Here is a 19,884-nt window from a genome sequence, read left to right on the forward strand (position 1 = left end):
GAAGCACATCCCATGCTGTTGTGAATCCCAGCCTCCCTTTGAAAAGGCCCCAAACTGGCTGCTGGCCTGCCCATTAGGGCAAATCCACCTTTAATGTGCACCCCACACACATTTAAATCACATGACCTTCCCCAAGGAATTCTGGGAAGGGTAGGTTGTTAAGGGTACTGGGAATCAAAACTCATTTGAGGGGGCAACTACACTTAGCAGGATTCTTGCTGGGGGGCGGGCGTGATTTTTATTTATATTTATTTCATAAAATTTACACACTGCTTGATTGTTTTTTTAAAAAAAAACTCAAAGCAGTTTATATATAAAAAATAAGGTTATCACTAAGAAAAACTAACGAATACTTTCAAACTTTCAAAAAGTTAAAATAGCAATAGACTAAAAACAGGTCGAGACTCTCAACAACTTCCTCAACATCTGGACAGACTGTTTTTAGCCGGTGCTGAAAAGAGTTCAGTGAAGGGGCCTGTCTGTTGTCAAGAGGCAGGGAGTTCCAAAGGGCAGGAGCTGCCATACTAAAGGATCAATTGCTTACAAATGTGGAATGGGTATTATGTGGCAGCTGTAACACTGCTCAGTTCTGCCAATTGACATCATTAAGTAGTTCCAGTTACAGGTAGGTAGCCGTGTTGGTCTGCCATAGTCAAAACAAAATAACAAATAAAAAATTCCTTCCAGTAGCACCTTAGAGACCAACCAAGTTTGTTCTTGGTATGAGCTTTCGTGTGCATGTATCTGAAGAAGTGTGCATGCACACGAAAGCTCATACCAAGAGCAAACTTGGTTGGTCTCTAAGGTGCTACTGGAAGGAATTTTTTATCGTTAAGTAGGTGTATATGGGGTAAGGAGATTTTGCAGGTAAACAAGTCCAATGTTGCTAAGGGCTTTAAATGTGCACCTGATGTTTTTTTTAAATGTATGGTGTGGATCTGCTCATAGTGTGAATAGTTGCTAGGCTCCCCCTCCAGCCCATCACAGTAGCTTGCATGGCCAGTGGTCAGGGATGGTGATACTGGAGTTTTTGGTGATGGGAGTTGTTGGAGGGGCACATATTCCCCCCGCTAGAAAAGGCAGAATGGGAAGCATTTGCAGGATTTGTTCCTGGTTTTGGTGGTAGAATCAAGTCTGAATCCCTGAATCTTTCAGGGTTTTGTAAAAAGCAGTTCTGGGCTGGAGAGGGAGAACAGCAATGCCTCTGAGCAGTCGTGTAGGTAGCGGGGGTGGGGAGAGACTATTTAAGAAATGGAGAATCCTTTGCCCTGATCACCACATCAAATTGGGGTTTTGCAGCTAAATCTAGTGCTTCCTGTCTCCCTATGTTCTGGGATGGTTTCTACCTTTGGCCTGCCAGAAGTTGCTAGATTACATTTACAACTCCCATCATGAAAACCTAAGAAGAGCTTGCTGGATCAGGCCAATGGCCCATCTAGTCCAGCATCCTGTTTTCACAGTGGCCAACTAGATGTCTGTGGGAAGCCCCAGAACAGGATTTGAGTATAAGAGCAACTCTCTCTCTTCTCTCTCTTCTGCCTTGGTCAGACCACACCTGGAGTCCTATATCCAGTTCTGGGCACCACCATTTAAGGAGGATATTGACAAGCTGGAACATGTGCAGAAGGCGGCAACTGAGTTGACGATAGAAAAGTTTTCTAGCTAGCTGACAAAGATTGTCAAGGGTCTGCATACCAAGCCTTACGAGGAATAAAGTGTGTTGGGTGTGTTTAGCCTGGGGAGAAGAAGACAAGAGAGGGGTCATGACAGCCACCTTCAAATATTTCAAAGGCTTCCACGGCGAAAGATGGAGCCAGCTTCTTTTCTCTAGCTCCAGAGAGGAGGACCTGAACCAATGGGTTCAGCTGATAAGAAAGGGGATTCCAGATCAACATTAAGAAGAACTTTCTGACAGTAAGAGCCATTCAACTGTGGAACAGGCTCCTTTAGAAGGTGGTGGACGCTCCTTCATGGGATGATTTTGAAGAGATATTGGATGACAATTTGTCAGGGATTCTTTAGCTGTGATTCCTGCATCACAGGGTCAGACTAGAAGGCTGCTGGGTTCCCTTCCAGCTCTACAGTTCTATGATTCCTCTCGCATGGTTTCTGGTAACTGATATTTGGGTGGGTGGGGGGCGGAATTCTGCCTCCAATTGTGGAGGCAGAGCACAGCCACCAAAGCTGGTAGCCCCAGCAAGCAGGGCCAATGGCCAAGGGGGATATGGGAATCTAGCACCATCTGGGGGGCTCAGATTCCCACCAGTACCGGTGTTGGGGCTTGTCTCATTGTGGCATTCACCCCACCCTGAATAACATTTAATCTCTTTCTGTATCTCGCTGTCCCAGTTGCATCGCTGCAATGTGTGGGATGTAAAACACAGGAGCAGTCAAACACAACATTGCTAGAGTGGACATAGAAAGGGAACTCTAGGCCAGCCAGTCGGAACTCGCTGTTTCCCCTGGGCTGGGATGGATTTCTTCTGTGTAACTGGACATGAGTGTGGTCTCACCTGGGCAGGTTAACACAAAACCACAGGGGCAAGACTCCATCTTCCTCTCTTTAGGACCACGCTCTCAAGGAAGGAGCACCACTGAGATGCTCTCTTGGCTTCCAGCCAAGAGACCACAAAGGAACAGTCCCCTGAGTAAATGTGACTTTTATTAAATTTAAGTCTGCCGTCTGGGATCCAATTGTGAACAGATGACTTCTCGTGAGTAAACTTTTTATGCTTTTATAGAAGGCTGTGTAGTGTCTTATTTTGAGAGGGATTAATGGGGAAAATGCCAGGACATTTGTTACAGATGTTTTAACAAACCTGAGCAAGCTTTCCGCTGTGTGTGTGTGTTTAAAGGGGAATGAGAACTTTGCTAATTTCTGGGACTTGTAAACACAAGTTGGAATAGGATATCTTAAACAATATATCCTCTCCTGCATCCCAAAACATTCCCACACAATGCTGGTGGTGCTGAGTGCCCCCTCCTGCCGTGGTCTGCTGGGCATCTTGCCTCCTGCAGTAGCGGTGATATTTGAAGGGAGCCCACTGCACAGGCGCCTCCCTGCACGGGAGAGAGAAAATAGCTCTGGGAAAATAAACATTAGTTCAGGGTGTTTGAAAGCCTGGCGGCCTGGCTAGACGCCAGTGGCGCTCAACTCTATCTCTCTCTCTCTGCTGGCTGGCTGGCTGGCTGGCTGGCATTGTGTCGAAGCGAGCTCTGAAGGAGGCGCCTTGTCTGCCCAAGGCAGAAAATGAGGCTTGGGCTTCTTGAGAGTCTGTGACCTTCTCCATCCCGAAGGAGTTTGAGCAGCCTCCTTTGTGTCTCCCTTGAGAGCTGCATTCAAAGGGAAGGTCGATGGGCCACCTGCAATGGCGAAACAGGCTTTGCATCCTTCTCCAGAAACTTGGAAGGATTTAAAAACAGGATTGGACACATTCACGGAGGCCGAGAAGGCTGCTGCTTGCCACGATGGCAATGCTCTCTGCCTCCATAGTTGGAGGCAGCAATGCTTCTGAATACCAGTTGCTAGAATCCACAGGGGGGGAGGGCGGGTTTTGTGCTTGTGGGTTTCCCATAAGAGGCACCCGGTTGGCAACTTTGAGAACAGGATGCTGGATGAGAGGGGCCATTGGCCCAATCCCAGGGAGGGCTCTTCTGGTCCTCTTCTGGAACCTCCAGGCCCAGAGGCAGTCTATCTAGATTCCTAGATTGTTAGATGAGTAAGAAGCAGCATGATAAAAAAATTCATGAAATTATGCAGGGCATAATCTTTTGTAATACCAGAACGCTCGGACATCTAATGAAACTGAATGTTGGGGGATTCATGACAGACAAAATAAAGTCCATGCAGCGCAGACTTAACCTGTGGAACTCCGTCCCACAGGTGGCAGTGATGGCCACCAACTTGGATGGCTTAAACAAATTCATGGAGGAGGAGAGGCTATCAATGGCTACTTGCCATGATGGGTATGCACTGCATCCATCATCTGAAGCAGGGATGCTTCTGAATGCCAGTTGCTGGAAGACATAGGAGGGGAGAGTGGTGGTCTTCTGCTTCAGTCCTGCTTGTGGGCTTCCCTTTGGGCTAGCTGGTTGGTCAGTATGCTGGGCCAGATGGCCTGATCCAGCAGGGCACTTGTTAGGAGCAAATGTCCACACAGAGCCAGAAAGACCTGGAAATGCTTGGTTCACGGAGGAATCCATTCATCCGTATTGCGCGTGTGTTGAAAGTGAAATACTACATTTTGTGAAGAACCACATAAAACATTTTTATTTCATTAAATTCACACACTGCTTGATTGCAAAAACAAACACACCTCAAGGCAGTTTACAAAAAGACAAAATAAGACAACCGAGAGAGAAAATTAACAGTAGCTTAAAGCATGCAAAAAGTTTAAATAATAAAATGGGTTAAAATACATACCAGCTTTCTAATCTAGTCTAAACGGGAATGTTTTGAGCAGGTGCCCCAAAGAGTACAGCGAAGGCGCCTGCTTGATTTCAATAGGCAGGGAGTTCCAAAGTGTAGATGCTGCCACACTAAATCGTAGAGGATGCCCCCTTTCCACTGGCTTTCCCGCTCCTGTCGTAGGCCCTGCCAGGGACAAAAGAAGGGGTGCTTAGCTTTCCTTTCTTTCTCTCCTCCCCTCCCCTCCCCCCTCCTTCCCTGCCCCCTCTGAACTGGAGTGAAGCTGCATCACCAGCACCCGATTTAGCCCCTGATGTCACCCTTGAAGTTGGCGCTGTGCTCCAGAACGCAGCCACTCCTCTTGCGTCAGCCGCGGTTCATTGGCATTCTCTCCGGTGCTTCCCTCTCCCCTCCTCAGCATGCGCCGTTGCTGCCGGTTCTATTTTTAGCTCCCCAGGTTTGAGCAGAATGAGGCCTCTCCATCACAACTTCAGTCTCCCCCTCCCCGACTTCTGATTGCCTCTTCCCATGTTCAACACACGGGAGGAGACTCCACACTCTCTTAGTGTTTATTTATTGCCTTTAGAGCTCCACTTTTTTTCTCCCCAGGGACAAGGAGCTCCAGGCGGTGTACCCCCCCCCCCATCTCCTTTAATCCCCACAGCAAACCTGTGAGGTAGGCTTGGCTGAGAGGCAGCGACTGGCTCCCCAAGGTAACCAAGCGAGCTTCATGGCAGAGTGGTGGATTTGAACCCAGGTCCTAGTAAGACACTCTGACTGTTACCAATGGGAACATGTGATCTAGTTGTGACTTATTTGTCAATGGTGAAAATTAAGCACTGAAAGAGGATAGGACAACTATCATCCTTTCCTTAGCGGTGATAAGGACCCTGATGTCTCTCCTTCCCCCATCTGCAATATATATCCTGTAATTAAGACGCCCATTATGTGCTTGTGGGGTGTACCCCCCCACACACACACACCTCCCTGTTGCAATGCAGAATAGCATCCTTGCCAAGTCTGGATGGCCCTGAGATGAGAGTCTGGAAATCACCAGAGAGTTTATGAAATTTTGCATGGCTCGGATAGAGTTCTTGTTCTCTTGTAAGCAGGCCAGTGCAGACCTTGCCTGAGGTCTGGGATGGGAGTCTTGTTCTTGGCATGACAGCATAAGTCTAGCAGGCCCCGGCAAGGCTCCTCAGATGGCTTAGCCCTCCAAGGCTCAGAGCCAAGTGGACCTGGCTGCCCACCCCTCTGCAAGGGTATGTAAGGACACGATCATCTTGTGGAGCTCAGGTGGACATCCAATCTTGTTGAATGCCATGAAGTGTTGTTTTTGGCTGTTGAGGTCAAAGGCCTTTGTCAATTCTATGAAGGCGATGTATGAGGGGCTTCTCTCCTCTGGGCATTTCTCCTGCAGCTGCCGCAGTGAAAAAATCATGTCAGCTGTTAACCTCTGAGCTCTAAAGCCGCATTGTGACTCAGGATAGACCCTGTCAGTGAGTGACTGTAATCTGTTGAGAAAAGGATTTCCCCACAGTACTCAGCAGGGAGACCCCACGGTAGTTGTTACAGTCATGGCAGTCACCTTTGTTCTTATAGAGCAGTGTTTCCTTTGGACTACAACTCCCATCATCCCTAGCTAGTGTTATAAAGCAGGGTCCAGGATGCTCAGGTTACTGCCACCAGACCTCCCCTTTCTTGATGTGTCCATGATGTATGGAGGGGTGGTCTTGAGCTGGAGGGGGGCTATTTCAAAAGTCTATATAGGAGCTTGCGCTCCATTGTTCCATGTCTTTTGCTTGCAAAACACCCTGCTGCAACAGTTTCTAATAAACAAGGCCTTGCTTTCGGAGACTTGGTATTGTCCTTGTCTTTGTGCTGCGTTGTCGGGAAGGGGCTCTTAAATTATAGCGCTCTTCCCGGGGTTATGGACTCCCTTCTGGAGACGGACCCAGTTACAGAATTTTTATAACAATATAATAATTTAACACTAGCAGGACTAGTGGTGAGGAATCGCGGGAACTGTAGTCCAAACATAGCTGGAGACCCAAATTTGGCTGGCAATGGCCACTAGTCATGATGGCTATGGTCTGCCTCCAAGGTCAAGACAGTAATGCTTCTGAATGCCAGTTGCTGGAAACCGCAGGAGGGAGAAGGCTCGCATCCTGCTTTCCAGTTTTCCACTGGGGCATCTGGTTGGCCACTGTGTGAAGAGGATGCTGGACTAGATTAGCCATTGGCCTGAACCAGCATCCTATTCTTACGTTCTCATGAGACCCAAGCCTTGAACAAGGGGCTCCTTTCCACAGGGGCAGAGCTGCATTGCAGAGCCCCTGAATAAAATGCCTGCCCCACTCAGCTCTCAGGATGTTGTTGTAAGAATTTTAGGTATTTTATTTTTATATATAATAATTGTTATTAATGTACCAAAACAAATAAGGCCACATGTCTGAAAAACAGCACAGGAAGACAGGCCTCACTCCATTTAGACTCCCAACTGACCAAGTATTTCTTTGTCTCAGGAACAAAGGGGGGGGGGTTGCCCCTCCAGCTACTCAGTACTCAGCAGCCCTCTGCCTGAGTGATAATCTCTGGCATCCTGATACCTGAGTGTCAGACAAAAAGGTGTGATTAACTTGGCTGGGAAATAGGGAAATGTAAATATCTTTTGTTTCACTTGATGGGTTTTTGGTGGAGGGCAAGAGGCATGGGGGCAGGGTCCAAGATGCTCAGATCACTGCTACCAGACCCTCCCAATTTGTGATGTAATTCTAATGTATGGAGGGGTGGTCTTGAGCTAGAGGGGGGCAATTTTCAAAAGTCTATATAGGAGCTTGCACGCTTTTGTTCGGGCTTGCAAGACACCCTGCTGCAGCAGTTTCTAATAAAGGGCTACCGCCTTGCCTTGGGAGATTCTGTATTGTCTCTATTTTATTCATAAGTGCTCTTGAGAGGAGGGGAGCCCTAATAAGGCTCTCCCCTGGGTTCGTGGACTCCCTTCTGGGATTGAACCTAATTTTTAAAACAATGTCCACAGTTGGGCACTTTCCACATGTTGGCAAATGCCCAGAAAATTACTTTTAATGTGGCTTGCAAGGACCTGATTGCATCCAGGTGTGGGCCACAGCCAGAATCTGCCAGAAAATGATCCTTGGCATGGAGGCTGACCTTTAATTAATTGGATGCAGCATAATATAATTGAATGATAGAATAGTAGAGTCATCTAGTCCAATCCCCTACAATATAGCTAGTGCCTAGGCTTGCCATACGTCAGGACAATTCCTGACATGTCCTTGTTTTTGGGTGTAAAAATGACGTCGGACAGGGGGAATTTTGCCAAATTGGCAAAATGTCAGGGAAAACCCAGGTGTATGGCAATGCGGAAACAGCTCCCAAAGCTTAAACATCAGTACTTTATTGGGGGAGGGTTTGCTCAAAAGTTTGGGTTTGTTCACATTGTTGTAAGAATATTATATTATATATAATTGTTCATTAGTGTACCAAGTAAACATGTGCAGGAATGTATAGGCCATGTCTGAAGCAGCACAGGAAGACAGGCTTGACACCATTTTGACTCTCAAAACTGACCAAATGTTTACCAAATGGTTCTCTGCAAGGAAGGAGGGGGTGAGGGAGCTTTCCCATTGTCCCAAGAATTAAAAGTGATTACCATCTCAAAGGAATGGCCTGGCTACCCAGGAAAGGCAATCAGATAAGACATTATCATATAAATTGGTAGGCAGGAAAAAAACAAACTTCTCAGATTTCTGTTACAGGTAGGTAGCTGTGTTGGTCTGCCATAGTCAAAACAAAATAATAAAAAATTCCTTCCAGTAGCATCTTGTTGTTGTCGTTCAGTCGTGTCCGATTCTTCGTGACCCCATGGACCAGAGCACGCCAGGTACGCCTATCCTTCACTGCCTCTCGCAGTTTGGCCAAACTCATGTTAGTAGCTTCGAGAACACTGTCCAACCATCTCATCCTCTGTCGTCCCCTTCTCCTTGTGCCCTCCATCTTTCCCAACATCAGGGTCTTTTCTAGGGAGTCTTCTCTTCTCATGAGGTGGCCAAAGTACTGGAGCCTCAACTTCAGGATCTGTCCTTCTAGTGAGCACTCAGGGCTGATTTCTTTAAGAATGGATAGTTTTGATCTTTTTGTAGTCCATGGGACTCTCAAGAGTCTCCTCCAGCACCATAATTCAAAAGCATCAATTCTTCGGCGCCTTAGAGACCAACTAAGTTTGTTCTTGGTATGAGCTTTCGTGTGCATGCACATTTCTTCAGAAGTGAAGAAGTGTGCATGTATCTGAAGAAGTGTGCATGCACATGAAAGCTCAAACTTAGTTGGTCTCTAAGGTGCTACTGGAAGGAATTTTTTATTTTATTTTGTTTTCTCAGATTTCAGTTGGAGACCGCCTTTTTGTGATGTAGGTGTGATGTATTGGGGAAGGTGGTTCTGGGATACACCCCTCTTTTGTGACATATGTATGATGTTTCTGGGGGTGGTCTTAAACTCCAGCATGGGGAATTTCAAATGTGTATATAAGAGCGGACACATTCTGGGTTCCTTCTTTGTTCTCCTGTGTGAGAGGAAGGACCCTGTTGCAACAGTTCAATGAAGACTTTGCTTCTCAATCTTCTCTGGTTGGCCTCTGTTATATTCTCCTACCGATGGGGGACTCTACAAGGGCTCTTCTGTACCCATAAGGGAAAAAGGGCCAGATTTTGTTTATTACAGCATAGAAAGCTCAACAATTTGGGTGGTTTCCTAAAGAAAGCTCAGCAACTTTGTGGATGTCATGAATGCCAGGAATTTTACTTTTTGAAATATGGCAAACCTACTAGTGCCTATCAAGGGGAAATGCATGTGGCTGCCAGGTAATAAGAAGGGCCAGGGAGGTGGGATTGTCCAGCTACCAGCCTCAAAATTCTACCCTGGGTTTCTGGGCTAGTTGTTTGTCATGGTTTGCAAAGCCCTTGATGGTTTGGGTCCCAAATATCTGCAGGGCTCCCACCCCAGCTCCAAAACCAGAAGGATCTATTCTTAATACTTCTGTGTGTATGGAGGGAGGGGCTCTGTTCATGCTCTCTGCCAAGATTTGGGGTGAGGGGCCTCTTTTCCACGGCTCTGGAATGATCCCACCTCTCTTCTGCATTTGAAACAGACATCTTCAGATATCTGAAGGGCTGTCACACATGGGAGATGGAGAAAGTCTGTTTTCTGCTGCTCCAGAGGAGAGGACCCAAACCAGCGGGATTCAAATGGCAAAGAAAGGAGATTTGGACTAAGCATTAGGAAAAACTTTCTGACAGCAAGAGCTGTTCGACAGCGGAACGGACTTCCCTGGAAGGTAGTGGACTCTCCTTCCTTGGAGGTTTTTAAAGAGTTCAATGGCCACCTGTTGTGGATTCTTTATCTGTGACTCCTGCATTGCTGGGGGTTGGCCTAGATGACCCTTGGGAGTCCCTTCCAACTCAACTCTACAATTCTATGGCCTGTGTCTTTTGCATTCAGTTATCTCTCTCTCTCTCCCCCCCCCCCCGCCCCAGCAGTGATGGCGATGCCTCCTTCCGGAAATGATGATGGGCTCCCTTGCAAAAGCAGGGATACCAGGGCTTGGCCCCCCCAGCAGGGTTAGTTCTGCCCATCAGGGGTTCCATCTAATAGCAGCAGCGTAGCTTTTTTTGCAGGGAATGGAGAGAAAAAGATACCCATTTGGGGGATGAGTCATCCAGCGAGCAGCTCCACAAGCCACCCCCCCCTTCTTCTTGCCTGTTTTGAATTCCCAGGCGAGGGCGGAGGTGAGCCTGGAGCCTGAGCTAATCGCCACAGCAGGGAACGTTTTTACCCTCTCAGGGGAAAGGAAGAAGGAGCAGGAGGCAGAAGCCTCTCATCCCAGTCCACCCCCTTGAGGAAGGAGGAAGGAGGGCTTTTAGCATTTCAAAGGAACTAGGAGGCTTTTTGAGAAGAGAGAGTGCATAATGGAAGCTTTCATCTCGGCAAAAGGTGACAGAGCCTGGTGTGTCTGTGGTGTCCATGCACAATTTGGTTTGGTACCGTGAGGGGGGAGGGAGAGAGAGAGAGGCAGTGGTGGTGTAGTGGTTAGAGTGCCAGACTAGTGCCTGGGAGAGACTAGGGTTCAAATCCCCACTCGGCCACGAAGCTCACTGGGTGGCCTTGGGGGCCATTCACTGCCTATCAGCCTAACCTACCTCACAGGGCTGTTGTGAGGATAAAGTGGGGAAAGAACCATGGGCACTACTTTGGTCTTCTGTGAGGAAAAGGTGGGATAGAAATGGGCTAGCCCTCGTCCTTCTCCTCTGCAGACCCAATCTTTGTCGCTTAGGGCCTAGAACATGCCCTCCCCACTGTTCAGTGTGCCCGGGGCATTGTAGAATCATAGAACCGAAGAGTTGGAAGGCACCCCAAGGGCCATCTAGTCCAACCCCTTGCCATGCAGGAACCACAGCTAAAGAATCCCTGACAGGTGGCTGCCTAAGCTCTGTTTAAAAACCTCCAAGGGAGGACAGCCCACCGCCTTCCCATGTGGCCCATTCCACTATCAAACAGCTCTTACTGTCAGAAAGCTTTAATCAGAATCTCCTTTCTAGCAATTTGAATTCATTGGTTCAGGTTCCCCTCCTCAGGAGCAGAGGAAAGCAAGCTTTCTCCATCTTCCCAAGGACAGCCCTTCAGATATTTGAAGGTGGCTATCATGTCACCTCTTGGTCTCCTCTTCTCCAGGCTAAACATCCCCAGCTCCCTCAACTGTTCCTCATCAGGCATGGTTTCCAGACTCTTGGATATCTTGGTCGCCCTCCTCTACACACTTTCTAGCTTGTCAATAGCCTCCTTAAATTATGATGCTCAGAACTAGACACAGGACTCCAGCTGTGGTCTGTCCAAGGCAGAATAGAGGACTATGAACCCCATCTTTTCCTGCCCCCCTTCCTTCAGCTCTGTCTGACAGTTGGATGCAGGGAGAAGAGTGTGTTATGGTAGCCTAGCAACCAGAGGGGTGGTGGTGGTCTTCCTTTGCTTTCCTGGCATCTCCTGTGCCCATTTGGTTTGCAGGTAAGCTAATGCTCCTCCACCCCAGCCTCTCTCTTCACGCAAAGCTACCGCCATCCCTGCTGTGGTCAAAGGACAGAGGTGAGGCCAAAGCTGAGGCTGAACGCTTGAAGTTTCAGGATAGGTAAAAGAAAAGTTATTCACGGAGCACATAATTAAACTATGGAACTCCCTCCCACAGGAGTTGGCGATGGCCACCAACTTGGATGGACTTAAAAGAGAATTGAACAAATTCATGGAGGAGGAGAGGGCTGTTGATGGCTACTAGCTACGATGGCTATGCTGTGCTACCACGGTCAGAGGCAGCAGTTGGGAATCACAAGAAGGGAGAGTGCTGCTGCTCTTGGGCTAAAGTCCTGTTTGCGGGTTTCCCACAGACATTCTGGGCAGCCACTGTGAGAACAGGATGCTGGACTAGATGGGCCGCTGGACTGATCTAGCAGCCAGGCTATTCTTAGGTTTTTAAAGGGCACCCAAACAGGACAACTGTTTCTCTAATTGCTCTAGCACAGGGGTGGCCAACTCCCAAGAGACTGTGATCTACTCACAGAGTTAAAAACTGGCAGTGATCTACCCCCTTTTTGGGGGTTCAAGTTAAAGTTGCTGAGCTTTTTTTAAGAAGAAGGAAGGCCCATTTTAGGGGGGGGATTCGGGTCAAAGTTGTTGAGTTTTTTCAGGGAGGAGGTAAAATGTTGAACTTTTTTTAGGGGAGCCACAGTTGTTCAGCTTCTTTGGGGGGGAGCCAATGATCTACCAGTGATCTACTGCAGACGTCCAGTGATCTACCGGTAGATCACGATCTACCTGTTGGACATGCCTGCTCTAGCAGAAGAACAATCAAGCCTTCACCATGTGATTAGCATGAAATTCCGCTCAGGTTGGCTGTTGTATCAGAGGAGACTCCACTCGCCAGACTCTCTTCTGAGCTGATAGGCTGTTTTGCGTACATAACAGCTTTTAAGACAAAGTTATTACAACCTGGTTAATAAGACACTGCAAGAAATTAGCTTTGCAAGAAAAACACAGGATAATAGCATTGCCAGTCAAACATGCTCCTTCTTTTGTTGAGTTTCTTTCTTTCTTTCTTATTGCACACTCCAAGGGAGACACGGTCTCAAGATAGAAATAGGCTGAGGACATAATAGAGTCCAAGTTCCTTGGTGATCAGAGACCCAGACATTCTGCTTCCACACTGCAAGGGCTCCCTTACCCCCTACAGATGGGGGGGCTGAAGCTGGCATTGGCTTTTGAGGCTGGGGAATGCAGAGGGCAAGCGGGCGATGCAAAGGAGCACTGCTGGGAGGGAGGCCTAAACATTTATCCTCATCAGGCGCAGCACTCAATTAGTCGAGGCTTCGTCAGCTTAATTTGAAGGGGCTCCGTGTGTGTCTGGGAACACTTAAGGCTAAGTGGACTTTATTCAATGGAGCCAAGCGATTAAGCTGAGTTCTGTGCCTGCCAGGCAAAGCGGTCGAGATATTGGATCCATGACTGCCGCATTCATTAGCCATAATTAGACAACTTGCATTTATAAAATCCTATAGGCATTAAGTGGGCTTATCAGGAGGAGCAGGAACAGTGAGGCTGTCGAAGGAGGAAGGCTACCTAATGGCTGACCTGGCTGTGCCAATAATGGCACGGGGGCTTCTTGGGGGAGTTTTAAGACTTTCCCTTGCATCTGCTGAGTCTCTGAGCCCAAACAGGATGTTTGTTTGGCCTGTTCCAGTTGTAGGGCTCTTCTTAGTTTCTTAGGATTGCTAAATGGAGCCTCCGTGGACAGAGCCGGTCTACCTTAGAATGGTGGAGAACAAGAGTGGGTTTCCCATTTGGCCACTGTGAGGGCAGGATCCATCAGGCTCTTCCTATGGTCTTAGGACAGGCTCTGAGTCATGTCTGAGCTGCTGAAGGTGGTGGTAACTGAAATGTTTCTTTTCTCTCAGAGTGTCATATATCTGCCTTGTTAGTCATCGTACTTAATCTACAAGCATTTTTACCTCTTAGCCAAAGAGACTCATCCATTGATTTGCAAGAATCATGCATTGCAAGCCGCCAGAGGGCTTTTAAAAGTCTTGCACAGGTACACACCTAATAAATTTTAAGCAGGAATGAGCACTGTTGGCCGTTTCCAGAGAATTCTGACTTGCCACAGTGTTTGCAGACAAGGGGAGAGTTGATAAAAGATTCATCTTTTTGGCGGCTCTTGCTGCTTTCCTTCATTGATGATTGTCTTTATTGTATGAGTAATGGTTTGCCCCTTGTTTATTTCTTTGGGTGCCTGATGTTTGGGCTGCAAGCCAAACTTCCAAATCATATACATTAATAGAGGAGAAGCCAACTTGGGGTTCTAGTTTCTAGCTGTCTGTATTGTTCATTTGTTGCATTTATCTCCCAACTTCTTCTCCGAGGATCTTAAGGTGGCCCACATAGTTTGTCCTCCCTCCTCATTTAATCTTCACAACAACCCTGTGAGGTAGGCTAGTCTGAGAGGTGGCGACTGGCCCACCGTCACTCAATGAGCTTTAGAGTTGCTTCCAAACTCTTCCCTGGGCTGCGTTCCTTTTCTGGGATGAATGTGTAGAACAGATGCAGAGCCTGCTGGATCAGGCCTATGGCCCATCTAGTCCAGCATCCTGTTCTCACAGTGGCCTATTGTGGGAAACCGGCAAATAGGATCCTAGCACAAGAGCCCTTTCCAGCAACTGGCATTCAGATGCATGGCTTTCTTCTATCTGTCCTAAATCTTCCAGTGATGTTCTCTGGACATGGTGGGTACTCTCAGATCTCAATAAGTGATGAAATGGTAGCAGTTTTACTCAGTTGATTGATAGGTACCAGTAAATCTGTATAAACAGTTTGAAAAATGGTTGGAGGGGAATCCACTTGGTCCAGAAGTGAAAAAGTGTCCTTGAGGATGAAGGGTTGTTTTGGATAAGGGGTGCATTGTTGTTCTCTCATGTTCATGATTATTATTTGAGCATTTACACCCCTGTGCTCAGCCAACAAGACTCCCAGAGTAGCTTACATACAGTCACTTAAAACAAAGCAATCCCATTCTCCACAGGCTGGCTATATGCCAGTAAGAAAATACAACTTGCAAGGTAAAAAGGCACAGGAAGGGCAGAGGAAAACAAAACAAAACTTGGGTACCAATTCTTAAACAGCTGTTCTTATGTGGGGTGGGTGACCAGGACCCTGCCTTTCATATGGTGCTTGATGTTGGCTGTTTCTGTAAGTCCTTGTATGAAAATAAGTTTAATTTCACCAGGCTGATTAATTGGGAGCACTTTTCACAGCGGATCAAAATGTTTGGTTTTGACTCCAGCGTTGCAGCCAAAGATCTGTTCACTCCTCTGACTTTTCTCTGTTTGTTTGTTTGTCTGTCTCCTTCTGCAGCTGATTTACGTCGGTTCAGCACCCAGTGGCCCATGCACGGGATCCTAACTGACTCCGTGGAGAGCTCCGATGATGAGTTCTTTGATGCACGAGGTTGGTGTTCATTGTGCTTACTGCCAGGCATCCAAAGTCCCCTTGCTCCGTTTCCTAGAGGCCTTTGGTGCTTCCACTGCCGGGTTCCTCTTTGACATCCTCTGCTGCCTTAGGCTGAGTCAGACCACTGGTCCATCCGTGTCAACATTATTATAAATGAAAATAATAAAAGTAGAAATTTAAAAAAAACCCAAAGCAAAACAGTGTGGTATATCTGATCAGTGCAGTACTTAAGACCATTAGGAAAGTCAATTTTCACATTGTGCTGTGGAAAGCGAGTCCTGTGTGACTGTATTACATAGAACCGTGGAATTGTAGAGCTGGAAGGGACCATGAGGGTCCAACCCCCTGCCATGGAGAAATTGCAGCTAGAATCCCTGACAGGTGGCCATCCAAACTCTGTTAAAAACCTCCAGTGAATGAGAGTCTATTGTCCTCCGAGGGAGTTTGTTCCACTGCTGAACAGTTCTTCCTAATGTGTAGTCAGAATCTCCTTTCTTATCATTCGACTCCATCAGTTCAGGCCCTCCCCTTTGGAGCAGCAGAAAACAAGCTGGCTCCTTCTTCCCATGCGACAGCCCTTCAGGTATTTGAAGATGGTTCTCATGTCACCTCTCGGTCTTCTCCAGGCTAAACATCCCCAGCTCCCTCAACCGTTCCTCATAAGGCTTGGTTTCCAGGTCCTTGATCCTGCTGGTCTCCCTCCTCTGCGCATCTTCCAGCTTGTCAATGTCCTTTTAAAACTGTGGTGCCCAGAACTGGCCACAGGACTCCAGGCTGTGGTCTGACCAAGGCAGAATGCAGTGGTACTAAGATTTCCCTTGATCTAGACACAGGGCCGTCTTAAGTAAATCTGGCGCCCTGGCGTGAAGATCTCTCCGGTGCCCCTTGCACACCACCGGGCAGGGCCAGGCACAGCAGGCAGCCGGAGGGCGTGGCACGGCGCGCGGGGACGCCGAACTCGCGCTCCGCCGGGCAGGGCCAGGCGCGGCGGACAGCCAGGGGGTGCGGAGGGGTGGGTGGGGACGCTGCCAGCTGTGCTCTGCCTCTGCCTGCTTGGCTGAAGCGGCAGCGCTGCCATCCAGGGAGCCTGGCTGCAGCGCCGACGGGAGGCTTGCCAACAGCCTCCCTGCACCCGCAGCCCGAGAAGAGGCGGGCGAGAGCAGCCCTGCCGCTGCTGCTTCAAGTCCCTCGTCTGGGGGTTGGGGGGGAGGAACGGGGCGAGGGGGAGCAGCCAAAATGAGAGTACCCCTAAATCGCCGCCGCTGATCACCTCCTCCTGCCTTCCCATGCCCTCCTCCAGTACTGCACAGTGGCAGGCTGGAGAAGCGCTCCGGCGGCCAATTGCGGCGCCAAGAGGAGGGGCGGCCGCCGGGGATCACGCCCGCCTCCCGGGCGGGGCGCACACACCAGCCAGGGAGGGAAGGAGGGAGGCAGGGCTGATTGCTGCGCGCCCAGCTCGCCGCCGCCGATCGCCTCCTCCTGACTTTCCCCTGGCGGGGGGCAGGCTGCCACCCCTACTGAGCCGCTGACGTGGCCCCGGACCTCTTCCCTGGTGCCCTCCAGAACGTGGCGCCCTGGTGCACTGCGCTTCTAGCCTTTATGGCTAAGATGGCCCTGTCTAGACACTGGATTTCTGTTGTTGCAGCCTAGAATAGCATTAGCTCTTCTTTTAGTGCTCCATCGCACTGTTGACTCATGTTAAGCTTGTGGTAGACTAAGACCCCTAGATGTTTTTTTTTTTTTTTTTTTTTTGCATGTACTGATGTGAGAAGCCTTGAGGCCTTGTGAGTGTCTGTGTTGTTGGGGGTGGGGTGGGAGCTCTCCTTCCTTGGCTATCTGACATGTCCATAGTGCAAAGAAGACTCCAGAATGAGGAGCCTCCCCGGTGCTCTTCCCCTTCTCTCCCCCCACCTCTTGGGAAGGAAAAATGACCCCCCTCCAAAAAGCCCTTTTGGAACCTTAAAGTCCTTCCTTCTCACGGCAGCTCTTTCGTCCCGCTGCTATTTCTGGAATTGCTCAACAACATCTATAATTTAAAAGCACCGATGGCATCTTTCCCTAGGCAGATGCCTGAACAGAGGCCCACCCAGGCTTTCCATGGAAACTAGAAGTACACAGTGACAGAAATGCTGTCAATATTTTGATGTTTCAAAAGACTCTTTCCCATCAAATATTATTATTACAGTTCGTCAGCGAAAGACAGTAATAATTGCATTAATAAGGACTGGGTGTGATGCAGGTTTCCAGTCAATTTTATTATTTGATAAGGGAGGACTAATGTCCTAATCTGGAATAAATGCCAGTGGGGGAAGACAGTTGTGTGTGCAGCCCCCAGACACACACACACGGATTACATCTCTGGTGTAAGGTGAAGGTAAAGGGACCCCTGGCCATTAGGTCCATTCGTGTCCGACTCTGGGGTTGCGGTGCTCATCTCACTTTACTAGCCGAGGGAGCCGGCATACAGCTTCTGGGTCATGTGGCCAGCATGACAAAGCCGCTTCTGGTGAACCAGAGCAGTGCACGGAAACACCGTTTACCTTCCTGCTGGAGTGGTACCTATTTATCTACTTGCACTTTGACGTGCTTTCGAACTGCTAGGTGGGCAGGAGCAGGGACCGAGCAACGGGAGCTCACCCCGTTGCGGGGATTCGAACCGCCGACCTTCTGATCAGCAAGCCCTATGCTCTGTGGTTTATTTTTTTATTTTTTTATAATATTTTATTATTTTTCGTATAAAGAACAAAGAAAAAGTACAATACATACACAATAAAAAACAATAAACACTGAACATTAAACATTAAACAATCACCACCACCAACAATAATCACAAAATATAAAAACATACAGATACAAACCTGAATATACACTTATCTTTATACCATTCTAGTTTCTATCTTCACAGTATGGGACTTCCCCCGTTCCCTCCACTGCATTCAAGATTCATATATATATTGGGTAACTTTGTATCCTTTTTCTTAAACATTAACCATATCTCTTAATAATCTTCTGGATTTAAATAACCAGCTCTATTTCATCGCTTAAACCATATATCCCAAGATATTCTTGAATCAATAAATCTTCAACAATAAGACCTCTTAAAAACAATTTTATCTAACATTAACTAGCTAAAGCCTATTCTACAAGCTAATTCTGCTCAAATATTCAATTTAACACAATTAACTAAATATTCTTTAAATTTCTTCCAATCCTGCGACACCTTCTCCTCCCTCTGGTCTCGGATTCTCGCGGTCAGTTCGGCGAGTTCCATGTACTCCATTAACTTCATCTGCCATTCTTCCACTGTCGGGACTATGCTCTGTGGTTTAACCCACAGCGCCACCTGCATCCCATCTCTGGTGTAATCAGCCCCAAATGCCAAACTGAAAGAATTTCTGGTCGTATTGATGGCTGCTATGCTCTACAGCCACATGCCTCTGAATGCCAGTTGCAGGAAACCACAGGAGGGGAGAGGGCTCTAGTGCTCAGGTCTTGTTTGTCGGGTTTCCCAAAAGAGGCATCTGGCTGGCTGCTGTGAGAACAGGAAGCTGATGGAGATGGGCCATTAGCCTGTTCCAGCCGGTGGTTCAACTTACGTTCTTTCTTATGGTTACAGGCTGCTTCCAAGCTGGGTATTGGCTGTGAAACACCCATGCTGTGTTTACTCAGTTTTTATGGGGCATCTGCATGATGCAGGGGTGCTGGCTCCTAAGGGCCGATGCAGATTTGGCCCCCAGAATATATTTTTTTGAGGGGTCTGGGCTGCCTCAATATTCAGAGGATGTCACATGTTGTCAGCACATCGTGCAATGTTGCATGTGTGACGTCAGGAAGCCGTGTGATGTGCCGCCCCCCCATCCTCTGGAGAAGCTGGTGCCTCTGTGAAGAAAATGCCATTCTTTCAGCTTCTTCCTGTTCTCCCCCCACCCCACCCAAGAGATCAGAGGATAAGACTGTCACCAACCACTAGCCATGGTGGTCATGCTCTGTCTCCACAGTCAGAGGCAGGATTGCTCCTGGTTGTATGATTCCCCAGTGGTGCCTCCGTTGAATGAAGGGACTCTTTGAAGAGCCTTATAGCAGGGGGTCTTCCCAGTAGTAATGTACGGAAGTGAGAGCTGGACCATCAAGAAGGCTGATCGCCTGAAGAATTGATGCTTTTGAATTATGGTGCTGGAGGAGACTCTTGAGAGTCCCATGGACTGCAAGAAGATCAAACCTATCCATTCTCAAAGAAATCAGCCCTGAATGCTCACTAGAAGGACAGATCCTGAAGTTGAGGCTCCAGTACTTTGGCCACCTCATGAGAAGAGAAGACTCCCTGGAAAAGACCCTGATGTTGGGAAAGATGGAGGGCACAAGGAGAAGGGGACAACAGAGGACGAGATGGTTGGACAGACAGTGTTCTCGAAGCTACTAACATGAGTTTGGCCAAACTGCAGGAGGCAGTGAAGGATAGGCGTGCCTGGCGTGCTCTGGTCCATGGGGTCACGAAGAGTCGGAAACGACTGAACGACTGAACAACAACAACATAGCAGGGGGTTCCAACTCACCCAGCCTCCTGTCCTCAATAGTAGCCAACCAGACGCCCCCAAGGGAAACCTGCAAGCAGAATGATATTTGAGCAAATGAAACAATCATTGCATTTTTTTTCCTCAAGGAGGCCTCAGAGCTCCTTGCAACAGGTCTAGTTGTTGTCCTTGGATGCTGGAGCCCACCTGCCTTCTGTTTTTCTTCTTCTTCTGAATTTGCAGCTCCATGAGAGTGGAAGGAAAATGGGTTCCAGAGTCCTCATCCCCTTTCTTTCTTTCTTTCTTTCTTTCTTTCTTTCTTTCTTTCTTTCTTTCTTTCTTTCTTTCTGCCTTCCTTGCTGCTGACTCTTGAGCGAACACAAAGGGCCTAGAGGGGTTCCA

The 19,884-nt window shown here is 48.1% G+C and overlaps 1 protein-coding gene across 1 annotated transcript in view; it reads left to right on the top strand.

Moving 5' to 3' along the window:
• PITPNM3 (PITPNM family member 3) overlaps positions 1-19,884 on the top strand; it is a 73,312-nt gene that overhangs the window by 7,028 nt on the left and 46,400 nt on the right. The window contains exon 2 of the mRNA XM_033171909.1: positions 14,876-14,968. Within this exon, the coding sequence (XP_033027800.1) occupies positions 14,876-14,968 (93 nt within the window). The remainder of the gene's footprint in view (positions 1-14,875; positions 14,969-19,884) is intronic.

This window comes from Lacerta agilis, chromosome 15 (genome assembly GCF_009819535.1).
Source record: "Lacerta agilis isolate rLacAgi1 chromosome 15, rLacAgi1.pri, whole genome shotgun sequence".
NCBI classification, from domain to species: Eukaryota; Metazoa; Chordata; class Lepidosauria; order Squamata; family Lacertidae; genus Lacerta; species Lacerta agilis.